Raw genomic sequence first — 14,789 nt, 5'->3', positions numbered from 1 at the left:
TTCTAGCACCAACTGAATGATTTCAGGCACTGGGAACTAATGTGAATTGTGGACACTCTTTGATAAGAGTTGTTATTTATAGTTTGTTTCGTTTTGCATTTTTTATCATTCATTTTGTGATTTTCGAAATCCTTGTTTTTAACATTTGAAATAAAACAAAAATTCTAAACCTACCTGGCACTTCCTCTGGAGCCCAGCCTCCGGGTGCCAAGGTCAGGAAAAACCAATCTCACAAGCTAAAAGAATAAGCCAAATTTAAAGTTGCTACTTGAAGACTTAGAAACAAACTTCCATTTTTTTATCTTACAATATTTAAATGATATTTCTATTTCCTCTTTTCTAATAAACAAACAAGAAAGAAAATAAGTATAATAAAGAAATAACATAACAATAAAGAAAATAAATGTAAATGAAAATTTTGGGGAAAAAAAATCAGACAAGTGTGAAAAAGAAAACATACCACTTGGAGGCCAGGCACGGTGGCTCCTGCCTGTAATCCCAACACTTTGGGAGGCTGAGGCAGGCAAATCACTTGAAGTCAGGAGTTCGAAACCAGCCTGGCCAACATGGTGAAACCCTGTTTCTACAACCTGGTCTCTACTACAAATACAAAGGCTGGGCATGGTGACTCACACCTGTAATCCCAGCACTTTGGGAGGCTTGAGGCAGGCAGATCACGAGGTCAAGAGATTGAGACCATCCTGGCCAACATGGTGAAACCCCACCTCTACTAAAAATACAAAAATCAGCTGGGCGTAGTGAGTCGCGCCTGTAGTCCCAGCTACTAGGGAGGCTGAGGCAGGGAAACCACTTGAACCTGGGAGGTGGAGGTTGCGGTGAGCCAAGATTGCGCCACTGCACTCCAACCTGGCGACAGAGTGAGACTCCGTCTCAAAACAAACAAACAAACTTAGCTAGGGCGTGGTGGCACACACCTGTAGTCCCAACTACTCTGGAGGCTGAGGCAGGAGAATCACTGGAACCAAGGAGGTTGCAGTGAGCCAAGATCATGCCACTGCACTCCAGCCTGGGTGACAGAGCAAAACTCTGTCTCAAAAAAAGAAAAAAAGAGGAAAAAAAGAAAACATATCACTTGGAGAAAATGCCATTTAAATCCCAATGTTGGCCAGGCATGGTGGCTAATGCCTGTAATCCCAGCTCTTTAGGAGGCCACGGTCGTCAGATCACCTGAGGTCAGGAGTTTGAGATCAGCCTGGCCAACACGGTGAAACCCTGTCTCTACTAAAAAATGCAAAAATTAGCCGGGCATGAACCCAGGAGGCAGAGGTTGCAGTGAGCCGAGGGTGCATCACACTCTAGCCTAGGCAACAAGGGTGAAACTCGGTCTCAAAAACAAAACAAAACAAAAAACCCTCAATGTAATTCTTCCAGTCTTTTTTTCAAAGCCCCAATATATGTAAGTGTTCTCTGTGTTTCATATTTAATACCCAGCATCACACAATTAGCATGTCTGCAGTTTTGCATTCTACTTTCTTCCCTCAACATTATGCCATGGACATTTCCCCTTGTCATTAAAAATTCTCTGGAAACAGGGAATTATAAACCATAGTTATAATTGGTCTCACAGGTTGGCATCATAGTCCAACCTGTGAGAATGCTATAATTTTACAATTTTCTTCTTTTTCTAATGTGATAGTCATTTTCACTTTTTTATTATTATTATATTTTAAGCTCTAGGGTACATGTGCACAACGTGCAGTTTTGTTACACAGGTATACATGTGCCATGTTGGTTTGCTGCCCCCATCAACTCGTCATTTACATTAGGTATTTCTCCTAATGCTATCACTCCCCCAGCCCCCCACCCCACGACAGACCCCAGTGTGTGAGGTTCCCCTCCCTGTGTCCATGTGTTCTCATTGTTCAATTCCCATCTATGAGTGAGAACATTCAGCGTTTGGTTTTCTGTCCTTATGACAGTTTGCTGAGAATGATGGTTTCCAGCATCATCCATGTCCCTGCAAAGGACATGAACTCATCCTTTTTTATGGCTGCATAGTATTCCATGGTGTATATGTGCCACATTTTCTTAACCAGTCTATCATTGATGGTCATATGGGTTGGTTCCAAGTCTTTGCTATTGTGAATAGTGCTGTAATAAACATACGTGTGCATATGTCTTTACAGTAGAATGATTTATAATCCTTTGGGTATATACCCAGTAATGGGATTGCTGGGTCAAATGGTATTTCTAGTTCTAGATCCTTGAGGAAGCACCACCCTGTCTTCCACAATGGTTGAACTAATTTACACTCCCACCAACAGTGTAAAAATGTTCTTATTTCTCCACATCCTCTCCAGCATCTGCTGTTTCCTGACTTTAATGATCACCATTCTAACTGGCATGAGATGGTATCTCATTGTGGTTTTGATTTGCATTTCTCTGATGATGAGCATTTTTTCATATGTTGGTTGGCTGCATAAATGTCTTCTTTTGAGAAGTGTCTGTTCATATCCTTTGCCCACTTTTTGATGGGGTTTTTTTTTTTTTTTCTTGTAAATTTGTTTAAGTTCTTTGTAGATTCTGGATATTAGCCCTTTGTCAAATGGGTAGATTGTAAAAATTTTCTCCCATTCTGTAGGTTGCCTGTTCACTCTGATGATAGTTTCTTTTGCTGTGCAGAAGCTCTTTAGTTTAATTAGATCCCATTTGTCTATTTTGGCTTTTGTTGCCATTGCTTTTGGTGTTTTAGTCATGAAGCCTTTGCCCATGCCTATGTCCTGAATGGTATTGCCTAGGTTTTCTTCTAGGGTTTTTAATCGTTTTAGGTCTTACATATAAGTCTTTAATCTATCTTGAGTTAATTTTTGTATAAGGTGTAAGAAAGGGATCCAGTTTCAGCTTTCTACATATGGTTAGCCAGTTTTCCCAGCACCATTTATTAAATAGGGAATCCTTTCCCTATTGCTTGTTTTTGTCAGGTTTGTCAAAGATCAGATGGTTGTAGATGTGTGGTGTTATTTCTGAGGCCTCTGTTCTGTTCCATTGGTCTATATCTCTGATTTGGTACCAGTACCATGCAGTTTTGGTTACTGTAGCCTTGTAGCATAGTTTAAAGTCAGGCAGCGTGATGCCTCCAGCTTTGTTCTTTTTGCTTAGGATTGTCTTGGCTATGTGGGCTCCTTTTTGGTTCCATATGCACTTTAAAGAAGTTTTTTCCAATTCTGTGAAGAAAGTCATTGGTAGGTTGATGGGGATGACATTGAATCTATAAGTTACCTTGGGCAGTACGGCCATTTTCACAATATTGATGCTTCCTATGAGCATGGAATATTCTTCCATTTGTTTGTGTCCTCTTTTATTTCATTGAACAGTGGTTTGTAGTTCTCCTTGAAAAGTTCCTTCAAATCCCTTGTAAGTTGGATTCCTAGGTATTTTATTCTCTTTGTAACAATTGTGAATGGGAGTTCATTCATGATTTGGCTCTCTGTCTGTTATTGGTGTATAGGAATGCTTGTAATTTTTGCACATTGATTTTGTATCCTGAGACTTTGCTGAAGTTGCTTATCAGCTTAAGGAGATTTGGGGCTGAGAAGATGGGGTTTTCTAGATATACAATCTGTAAACAGGGATAATTTGACTTCCTCTTTTCCTAATTGAATACCCTGTATTTCTTTCTCTTGCCTGATTGCCCTAGCCAGAACTTCCAACACTATCTTGAATATGAGTGGTGAAGGGGGCATCCTTGTCTTGTGCCGCTTTTCAAAGGGAATGCTTCCACTTTTTGCGCATTCAGTATTATATTGGCTGTGGGTTTGTCATAAATAGCTGTTATTATTTTGAGATACGTTCCATCAATACTTAGTTTATTAAGAATTTTTAGCATGAAGTGTTGTTGAATTTTGTCGAAGGCCTTTTCTGCATCTATTGAGATAATCATGGTTTTTTTCGTTGGTTCTGTTTATGTGATGGATTACATTTATTGATTTGCATATGTTGAACCAGCCTTACATCCCAGGGATGAAGCAGACTTGATCGTGGTGGATAAGCTTTTTGATGTGCTGCTGGATTCGGTTTGCCGGTATTTTGTTGAGGATTTTCGCATCAATATTCATCAGGGATAATCTAAAATTCTCTTTTTTTTGTTGTGTCTCTGCCAGGCTTTGGTATCAGGATGATGCTGGCCTCATAAAATGAGTTAGGGAGGATTCCCTCTTTTTCTATTGATTGGAATAGTTTCAGATGGAATGGTACCAGCTCCTCTTTGTACCTCTGTTAGAATTCGGCTGTGAATCCATCTGGTCCTGGACTTTTATTGGTTGGTAGGCTATTAATCATTGCCTCAACTTCAGAACCTGTTATTGGTCTATTCAAAGATTCAGCTTCTTCCTGGTTTAGTCTTGGGAGGGTGTATGTGTCCAGGAATTTATCCATTTCTTCTAGATTTTCTAGTTTATTTGCACAGAGGTGTTCATACTATTCTCTGATGGTAGTTTGTATTTCTGTGGGGTCAGTGGTGATATCCCTTTTATCATTGTTTATTGCATCTATTGGTTCTTTTCTCTTTTCTTCTTTATTAGTCTTGCTAGCGGTCTATCAATTTTGTTGATCTTTTAAAAAAAACAGCTCCTGTATTCATTGATTTTTTAAGGGTTTTTCGTGTCTCTATCTCCTTCAGTTTGACTCTGATCTTAGATATTTCTTGCCTTCTGCTAGCTTTTGAATTTGTTTGCTCTTGCTTCTCTAGTTCTTTTGATTGTGACATTAGGGTGTTGATTTTAGATCTTTCCTGCTTTCTCTTGTGGGCATTTAGTGCTATAAATTTCCCTTTACACACTGCTTTAAATGTGGCCCATATTCTATTATGTTGTGTCTTTGTTCTCATTGATTTCAAAGAACATCTTTATTTCTGCCTTCATTTCGTTATTTATCCAGTAGTCATTCAGGAGCAGGTTGTTCAATTTCCATGTAGTTGTGTGGTTTTGAGTGAGTTTCTTAATCCTGAGTTCTAATTTGATTGCACTGTGGTCTGAGAGACAGTTTGTTGTGATTTCTGTTCTTTTACATTTGCTGAGGAGTGCTTTACTTCCAATTATGTGGTCAATTTTAGAATAAGTGCGATGTGGTACTGAGAAGAATGTATATTCTGTTGATTTGGGCTGGAGAGTTCTGTAGTGTCTATTAGGTCTGCAGAGCTGAGTTCAGGTCCCGGATATCCTTGTTAATCTTCTGTCTCATTGATCTGTCTAATGTTGACAGTGGGGTGTTAAAGTCTCCCATTATTATTGTGTGGGAGTCTAAGTCTTTTTGTAGGTCTCTAAGGACTTGCTTTATGAATCTGGGTGCTCCTGTATTGGGTGCATATATATTTAGGATAGTTAGCTCTTCTTGTTGAATTGATCCCTTTACCATTATGTAATGGCCTTCTTTGTCTCTTTTGATCTTTGTTGGCTTCAAGTCTGTTTTATCAGAGACTAGGATTGCACCCCCTGCTTTTTTTTGTTTTCTGTTTGCTTGGTAGATCTTCCTCCATCCCTTTATTTTGAGCCTATGTGTGTCTCTGCACATGAGATGGGTCTCCTGAATACAGCACACCGATGGGTCTTGACTCTTTATCCAATTTGCCAGTCTGTGTCTTTTAATTGGGGCATTTAGCCCATTTACATTTAAGGTTAATATTGTTATGTGTGAATTTGATCCTGTCATTATGATGTTAGCTGGTTATTTTGCCCGTTAATTGATGCAGTTTCTTCATAGCATCAATTGTCTTTACAATTTGGCATGTTTTTGCAGTGATTAGAACAGGTTGTTTCTTTCCATGTTTAGTGCTTCCTTCAGGAGCTCTTGTAAGGCAGGCCTGGTGGTGACAAAGTCTCTCAGCATTTGCTTGTCTGTAAAGGATTTTATTTCTCCTTCACTTATGAAGCTTAGTTTGGCTGGATATGAAATTCTGGGTTGAAAATTCTTTGTTTAAGAATGTTAAATATTGGCCCCTACTCTCTTCTGGCTTGTAGGGTATCTGCCGAGAGATCCACTGTTAGTCTGATGGGCTTCCCTTTGTGGTTAACTCAACCTTTCTCTCTGGCTGCCCTTAACACTTTTTCCTTCATTTCAACCTTGGTGAATCTTACAATTATGTGTCTTGGGGTTGCTCTTTTGGAGGAGTATCTTTGTGGTGTTTTCTGTATTTCCTGAATTTGAATGTTGGCCTGCCTTGCTAGATTAGGGAAGTTCTCCTGGATAATGCCCTGAAGAGTGTTTTCCAACTTGGTTCCATTCTTCCTGTCACTTTCAGATATACCAATCAAATGTAGATTTGGTCTTTTCACATAGTCCCATATTTCTTGTAGGCATTGTTCCTTTTTTCTTACTCTTTTTTCTCTAATCTTTTCACTTTATTTCATTAATTTGATCTTTAATCGTTGATATTCTTTCTTCCACTTGATCGAATCAGCTATTGAAGCTTGTACATGCATCACAAAGTTCTTGTGCCATGGTTTTCAGCTCCATCAGGTCATTTAAGGTCTTCTCTACATTGTTTATTCTAGTTAGTCATTCATCTAACCTTTTTTCAAGGTTTTTAGCTTCCTTGCGATGGGTTCAAACATCCTCCTTTAGCTCGGAGAAGTTTGTTATTACTAACCTTCTGAAGCCTACTTCTGTCAACTCATCAAAGTCATTCCCTGTCCAGTTTTGTTCCGTTGCTGGCAAGGAGCTGTGATCCTTTGTAGAAGAAGAGGCACTCTGGTTTTTGGAATTTTCAGGTTTTCTGCTCTGGTTTCTCCCCATCTTTATGGTTTTATCTACCTTTGGTCTTTGATGTTGGTGACCTACAGATGGGGTTTTGGTGTGGATGGCCTTTTTGTTGATGTTGATGTTATTCCTTTCTGTTTGTTAGTTTTCCTTCTAACAGTCAGGTCCCTCAGCTGCAGGTCTGTTAGAGTTACTGGAGGTCCACTCCAGACCCTGTTTGCCAGGGTATCACCAGCGGAGGCTGCAGAGCAGCAAATATTGCAGAACAGCAAATATTGCTGCCTGATCCTTTGTCTGGAAGCTTTGTCCCAGAGGGGCACCTGACATATGAGGTGTCTGTTGGCCCCAACTGGGAGGTGTCTCCCAGTCAGTCTACACGGGGTCAGGGACCCACTTGAGGAGGCAGTCTCTCCATTCTCAGAGCTTGAATGCCATGCTGGGAGAACCCTGCTCTCTTCAGACCTGTCAGACAGGGATGTTTAAGTCTGCAGAAGTTGTCTGCTGCCTTTTGTTCAGCTATGCCCTGCCCACAGAGGTGTAATCTATAGAGGCAGTAAGGCTTGTTGTGGGCTCCATCCAGTTCGAGCTTCCTGGCTGCTTTGTTTACCTACTCAAGCCTCAGCAATGGTGGATGCCCCTCCCCACCCCCCACCTGGCTGCATCCTCATAGGTCGATCTCAGACTGCTGCTGCACTAGCAGGGAGCAAGGCTCCATGGGCATGGGACCTGCTGAGCCAGGCATGGGAGAGAATCTCCTGGTCTGCCAGTTGCTAAGACCTTGGGAAAAGTGCAGTATTTGGGCGGGAGTGAACCATTTTTCCAGGTACAGTCTGTCATGGCTTCCCTTGGCTAGGAAAGGGATATCTTCTGACATCTTGCGCTTCCTGGGTGAGGCGACACCCTGCCCTGCTTCAGCTCACCCTCTGTGGGCTGCACCCACTGTCCAACCAGTCCCAACTAGATGAACCAGGAACCTCAGTTGGAAATGCAGAAATCACCCATCTTCTGTATCGATCTCGCTGAGAGCTGCAGATGGGAGCTGTTCCTATTCGGCCATCTTGGAAGCCAGACCACGTTTTCACTTTTTATTATCCATTTCTTTGCCTAATTTGTTTTCACTTTCTGGGTTTGGTTACTGAATGCTATCTTGTTTATCAGCACTTTGTTAGAGAGCCATGATATTACACTTATGATCAATAGAAGTCCGGTCTAGTTTCCGAATCGGCGAGGTTCATGACAAGCGTAGCATCCATGAAATGCACGTTGAGAGTGGAAATCCTGGATCATCATGAAATTACAAAACACAGAGTAGGGAAGCCACAATGTTTGGAGCTGTCAAGTAATTATTTCTGTTCTTTTTCTACACCCTGTCCATAATCATTCAGCCTTTGCTTCTGCTTGGTTTCATGTTGCATCCCTCTTTCTTCTTCTTCTTTTTTTTTTTAATTAGCTCCCACACAGTGGGATTCGATGGAAATGTGAACCATTTTTCTTCTTTTCTGGCTCCAGGTCCTACCTCTTCCTGCAGGAAGCCCACACAAGCTGGGATGAGGAGACAAGACAAAAGAGCAGGGTAGGCAAGTTTGACACAATTAACACCTGGTCATGCCTCCAAATGCGGAGGGTCTTTCAGGGAAGGAGAACCAAAACGTACAGGAGAAAAATGACAGGAGACGCTGGGCACAGTGGCTCACGCCTGTAATCCCAGCGCTTTGGGAGGTTGAGGCAGGCAGATCACGAGGTCAGGAGAGCAAGACCATCCTGGCTAACACAGTGAAACTGCGTCTCTAATAAAATACAAAAAAAATTTCCAGGTGTGGTGGCGGGCACCTGTAGTCTCAGCTACTCCAGAGGCTGAGGCAGGAGAATGGTGTGAACCCAGGAGGTGGAGCTTGCAGTGAGCCGAGATCACACCACTGCACTACAGCCTGGGAGACAGAGCGAGACCCCATCTCAAAAAAAAGAAAAAGAAAGAAAAAAAGAAAAATGACAGGAGACAAAAGAAAAGCCAGCCAAATCTACATGCAGAATTAGAGGCTAGAAATTCCTGTTGTCAACAAGAGATTCTGACTATTTCATCTCCTCTAACTTAAGAATATCATTGAAAAGCCTTCCTACATGTTTAGTTACAAAGCAAAATCCAGATGCACATCTTAAGTACCCAAAGAAATTATGAGAAAGTACGCAGCAGGCTCAGATTCTAGCCCTGAGAAATAATCTGGTGTTTGGGAGAGAAAAGCAGAAGTAAAGTGCCTGATCGTCCAGCAACATAATACTCCATACATTTGATAATACTGAGTCACCCCAACCCCAGATTATCCTGTGATTTCATTTTAATATAGAGAGCAAATACAACACAGTTAAAATGAAAAAATCAACTGGGATAACTTGCAGAAGATATAATTAAGTTAAAAATTGTATCCTGAATATAGAGAGAAGTCAAACAAATCAATAGGAAATACGCCCCAATAGAAAATGATCTGGTGGTAATATGTACACACACAACATACACATGACCAAAACGCATGCAAAAGTGCTCAATTTATAATCCCATAAATGCAAGTAGAAACAGCTAATTCTAGTTTTTACCCAACAAGTTTTCTGGGGTAGGAATGTTATGAATTTGTGTAAGAATACCATGAATTATCATCAGGGATGGGAACTGATTGCAATTGTTTACAGTTGGTTGCAAAAAGCAATTCAGCAGGCCACATGTGGGGATCTATCCTTAAAAAACGACCAGATATGGATGAGGACTTACGGTGTTTAAAACAGAGGAAAATTACAAACAACCTATATTTCCAATAAGGGATATGGTTAGGCTGGGCATGATGGCTCACACCTGTAATCCCAGTACTTTGGGAAGCTGAGACGCAGGTGCATTGCTTAAGCCCAGGGGTCCAACACCAGCCTGGGCAACTTGGCAAAACCCTGTCTCTACAAACAAAACAAAACAAAATTAGCCAGGTGTGGTGGCACACGTGTAGTCCTGGCTACTTGGGAGGCTGAAGTGGGAGGCTTGCTGGAGCCCAGGAGGCAGAGGTTGCAGTGAGCTGAGATCATGCCGCTGTATTCCAGCCTAAGTGACAGAGCAACACTCTGCCTCAAAAGAAGGGGGGGATATGGTTAAATAAATTATGGTACACCTCCCAAAATATTTCACAGCTATTATATAGGATGCACTTGAAAATACCTTAATGTGAAAATGTTTATGATATTTGAGGCAAAAAGAATGATAAAAGTTAGTATTTCTTGGGTGCTTTCCACGTCCCAGGACTGTTTTATTCTCTTTACATGTGTTTTCTCATTCATTTCTTAAAAGAACCTCATGAAGTAGGTACTATTATTAATATTACTATTATTAATATCCTGACTTTATATGTGATGAAGTGGAAACAAGATGGTTATCTTACCCAGGGTTACAATCTAAGAAGTTCCATTCCAGGCTTGATGCTGTTAAAAATTTTACCATGTTACCTGATGGCTATCTGTCTGTCTGCCTGTGTGTCTGTCTATCTACCTATTTATCTTTACCGATTAGGGTCCCAATAGGAAACAGCACACTCAAGTGAAAATAATTGAAAAAGAGTTTGTCAAAAGGAGTCCTTATAATAGGTATGGCCAGGAGGTAAGGAAGCAATAAAAGGCCATGCAGTACTCAAGGCCCAAAGAAGAGACAAAAATCAAATCAGGAAGAAGAAAGTCTTCTGAGGGGTCCTCTTGTCTAATGATTGATTATCTGTCCGTCCATCAATCCATCCACACATCAATCTTTCAATCCATCCAGGCTTGCAGCCTCTGCATGACAGGATGAGGTAACAAGACAGCAGATAACATGCCATAAAGTGAATTGTGAGATACATACCCTAGGGGACTTGTGTCTTTGGGCATTTAGCTGAAATGTGGTTGTAGAATGCTACAGAAGCCCTTAACACTAATCCCCCACAATGAGGTAGAGAGGAGAGGACACATAAGGGGCTTTCCAGCTTCAAGACCACCCTCTTCCCTGGTGTGGGAGGGGTGTGGGCCCCCTCAGGCCTGAGTCACTCAAAGAGTGGCATCAGACTCCCGGTGGGCAGTGAGGGCAGGGCTGGCCAGCAGCTCTGGCAGGAGAGTGGAAGAGATGGGTGCAGCTGTGAGTTCAGCCGGCTCATCCACCGTCTGTGCAGGCTGAGAAGGCTGGGTCCTCTCCATGAAAGAGCTGGCATGTGGGAGAGCCCAGACTCTGCCCTGCGAGGCCCCCTGGACAGGCGGTCAGCCACAGTAGCCCTGGGACATAGCCTGCTGGGCAGGCAGCACGTGACCGCTAAAAAGGGTGTTTCACCAATCCTGGGGATGCGTGCTGGGACAGTCCCAAGGGGGCCCTGAACACCACCACCGGGAGACAGGGTCCGCCTGCCCCCAGAGCCTGCAGCCATGAAATAAGAACTGTACAGCCACTTACCTCCTTCTCTCCCTCCCAGAAGGGTCAGGCCACACCTGGTGAGCTGTGGGAGGAGGCAGAGGGAGGGAAGAAGCCCCAGGCCTGGTTCTCTGTGTCAAGATATCAAGCTAGAGGGGATGGGGAAACAGTTCTACTTTAAACCAAGTTCAGAGTTTTGATATTATCTGGGACTGGATACTCTAAGCATCAGACTGATGACATTGTTGGGTAGTTACAGTGACAGCAAGACTTGGTGTCATCCATGAGTTTCCAGCAAGGTCATGCTGATTGCTCAAATGCTCACTCAGGAGCTGAGGAAGAACCAGCCACTGGATACTTTCAGACACAGAACAGGAAGGTGAAGTTGCCATGTGGTTACTTCTCCAGCTCCTGCTGGTCCCATATGTGTGCATGAGTGAGTGTGCACGTCTGCAAATGAACTACACACACATGCCTATATCTCTGAACAGGGAAATGATAGCTGGCATTCATTTTCTTCTTTTTACACATTTTCCTCTAATTTCCACATTTCCTACACAGGGGATGTAGTCCTTTTATAATCAGAAAAACATCAGTAAATGTTATTTCAAAAGAGGAAGTCAGCCTTCCGGAAATTCCCTAATCCATGTAAAATATCACTTGTACCAGGAATGAGTCTTAGCCATCATATGCCCAGTACCACCACAAAGAGCAAGAAACATTCCAACATCTGCACAGGAACTTGGCGAGAAACCGATTCTATTCCCAGGGGAGGAGGGAGGAAGTGAGAATTGCGGATTTTGTTGTTTCTCTTGTAAACATACCTTGGAATCATATCCTTTTCCTTTCCCCTCCCTTCTCCATTTAGTCACAAATTCAGCAGCACAGAGACCCTTCCCAATACCAGCTCAACTGATGTGGCCCATTTTTCAGGCAAATTTCCAATGAGAGCTGAAAGTGAGTACCTTGGCATCTTGAGGAATTCTAAAGGAATCCGAGAGTATTGAGATAAAAAATGCCTCCTAGCTGCATGTAGTCACACACTGGAGTCTCTTTAACTTTTTTTCTAATGCTTTGCAGTAGAATTACGATGAAGGTGAAACAGCCTTATAAAAAGATCTTTAAAAGTTCGTGAAAAAGAGTTTTTGCTATGTTAGAAAAGGAGGATCCCATGGAGCTAAAATATGCCAAGCCGAAGTCACCCACTTCCCTCTGATAAGGATGGTAGATGGCTGGATGGAAAAAGGCTGCAGGGCCAGGATACCCAGCACTCAGCTCAGCCTTGGATGATGTTTCCCAATATTCGGAGTGATGAAATAGCAAAATATGACCTGGATGATAGCAGCTGGGGGAATTCTCAGCTACTGGGAAAACCCTAGAGTCACCTAGCGAGATGACTTGATAAAAGACACACTTTTCAAACATAGCCACTTCAGCAGGTTGGGAAGACTGGATCAACCACCTGTGATTCAAGAATATGGTGAGAAATAGAACTGCAGGTCAAAACTGAATAGGTGGCCGGGCACAGTGGCTCACCCCTATAATCCCAGCACTTAGGGAGGCAGGCAGATCACGAGGTGAGGAGATCGAGACCATCCTGGCCAACATAGTGAAACCCAGTCTCTACTAAAAAAAAATACAAAAAATTAGCCGGGCGTGGTGGTGCACGCCTGTAGTCCCAGCTACTTGGGAGACTGAGGCAGGGGAATTGCTTGAACCTGGGAGGTGGAGGTTGCAGTGAGCCAAGATCGTGCCACTGCACTCCAGCCTGGCAACAGAGCAAGACTCTGTCTCAAAAAACAAAAACAAACAAACAAAAAACACAAAAACTGAAGAGGTAAAATACAATAGGAATAAGAGAATAACTACTCTTGGGTTCAAATAGTTAATTACATGATGATAACAGTCTGATAAAAACAACAACATTTTGTATTTATATAGAGTATTAATATTTTACAGTTTACAAGACTGTTTTGGGAGGCTTACCTTAATTTCAACTCTTTAGAAAAAAATACTTAAGGGTTGTTTCTGTTGACTACAAGCTTAAAGTGAACAGATACAGAAAAATAAAAGCCAATAGTAGCCAAAAAAGGTAAGTGCTCTTGTCCTTTGAGCACATCTGATGCAGTGGGTTGCACCCTTGGGGCTACCTTAAAGAGAAACATCAATAACTGAAGTCATAATGAAACAGGTGGGCAGGGAGGCGAAGGGAAGACAGGGAGAGGTGAACAGTTTTTCAAATATGTGAGCAGCCTCCATATTAGAAGATTCTGTGATTATCAGAAGTGTAGAACTTCCACAAATGACCAGAAGTTTCAAAGATGAAGACTGTGTTTAGAAGACTGGATCTAATCATTTCAATGTTTTGCAAGTAAAATTGAAATCCACAGGATTGCTGTGGGGAGGGTAATGGTTTGGCCACATCCCTTGATGTCACTCAGCCATGCACCCCCTGACACTGCAAGTTCACTCCTGGACATACAGATGCAAGAGGCAGGAGGCTCATTTGAACCTGGGAGGTGGAGGTTGCAGTGAGCCGAGATCGCGCCATTGCTGCAGCCTGGGCAACAAGAGGGAAATTCTGTCTCGAAAAAAAAAAAAAAAGATCTTAACCTCCAGAGGAGATCTTTTAAGAGCCAATGAGTTCTCTCAGCACAACCAAATTGTGAGAAACATCAGTTGTCCGATACCACAAAGTGGCTCTCAGCTTGTGTGGTGCCAAAGCGGCTCTCAGAGCTTGGCACTTCCATGCAGGGAGTACCATCCCAGCAAACCTGGCTCCCTGAGGAGTGCTTGGAGCTGCCATAATTACATTCTCTTAGGTGCTACCCATTCCTCATCCTTCCTGGCCCCTCACTATGAAGCATGGACAAAGGGAAGTGGCTAACAAGACGGCTCTTCAATTAGCTGAAGGATATTGACCAGCTGGTGGGAAGGAAGCCAAAGATACCCACCGAAAATCCATTAGACTCAAATACATTGCAACATTTCCTCCATTAACTTGCTTCCCTTTTTTGCACTCGGTGAATAGAGCGTTCTTAATCTTCAACAACTTACCTTCCCAAAGGTGGCCGGGTTGACTTGGTTCTCAGTGTTTTGCCCACAGGTCTCCATGTAAATCTCATACATGAGACAGCGAGGGACACTGCACCCTTCGCAAATGCAGAAGTTGTCAACCAACCTGGAGGAGAGGAGGACAAGGAAGAGGAAATTGGCATTTGTTTTTCTAGAGCAAAACATTTTGACAAAATCATTGGTCAAGATGTGTATGAGGTTCCAATAAATGAAACATGTCTAATTTATTGGATGAATCCTTGTGAAGGCTCACAACCAGCATCACTATATACCCGTCTGTCCTTAGGCCAGTGTTAAATATATTGACTGCGGCTTTTAGAAGATCAGAAGCCCATAACGTGTTTCTGTTTTTGTTTGTTTCCTGGCAGGTTGACATGCTAAAAAGAAGTTCAAATTAGGACTTCAACAGACACTGCTTCATAGACCTTTATAAAGGTTACAGCCAAGAGCTACATAACTACAAAGTGGAGAATTATTTATTCCACTTTATGAATAAGACACAAAATAATACCCAGGTAAAGCCTATCACCCTTGCAGGCCAGCCTGGCTTCCCAGGCCCCATTTTCACATCCTTCCCTCTCTGAGCCCTGTTCCTCTG

The 14,789-nt window shown here is 42.4% G+C and overlaps 1 protein-coding gene across 1 annotated transcript in view; it reads right to left on the bottom strand.

Moving 5' to 3' along the window:
• RFX8 (regulatory factor X8) overlaps positions 1-14,245 on the bottom strand; it is a 67,871-nt gene extending 53,626 nt beyond the window's left edge. The window contains exon 1 of the mRNA XM_055241656.1: positions 14,174-14,245. Coding sequence (XP_055097631.1) covers positions 14,174-14,245 — 72 coding nt within the window. The remainder of the gene's footprint in view (positions 1-14,173) is intronic.
• Positions 14,246-14,789: the final 544 nt, after the last annotated feature.

The sequence above is a fragment of the Symphalangus syndactylus genome, chromosome 14 (genome assembly GCF_028878055.3).
Source record: "Symphalangus syndactylus isolate Jambi chromosome 14, NHGRI_mSymSyn1-v2.1_pri, whole genome shotgun sequence".
NCBI lineage: Eukaryota > Metazoa > Chordata > Mammalia > Primates > Hylobatidae > Symphalangus > Symphalangus syndactylus.
The sequence above is the reverse complement of the archived record's forward strand: the minus strand, read 5'-3'. Positions and strand labels throughout refer to the sequence as shown.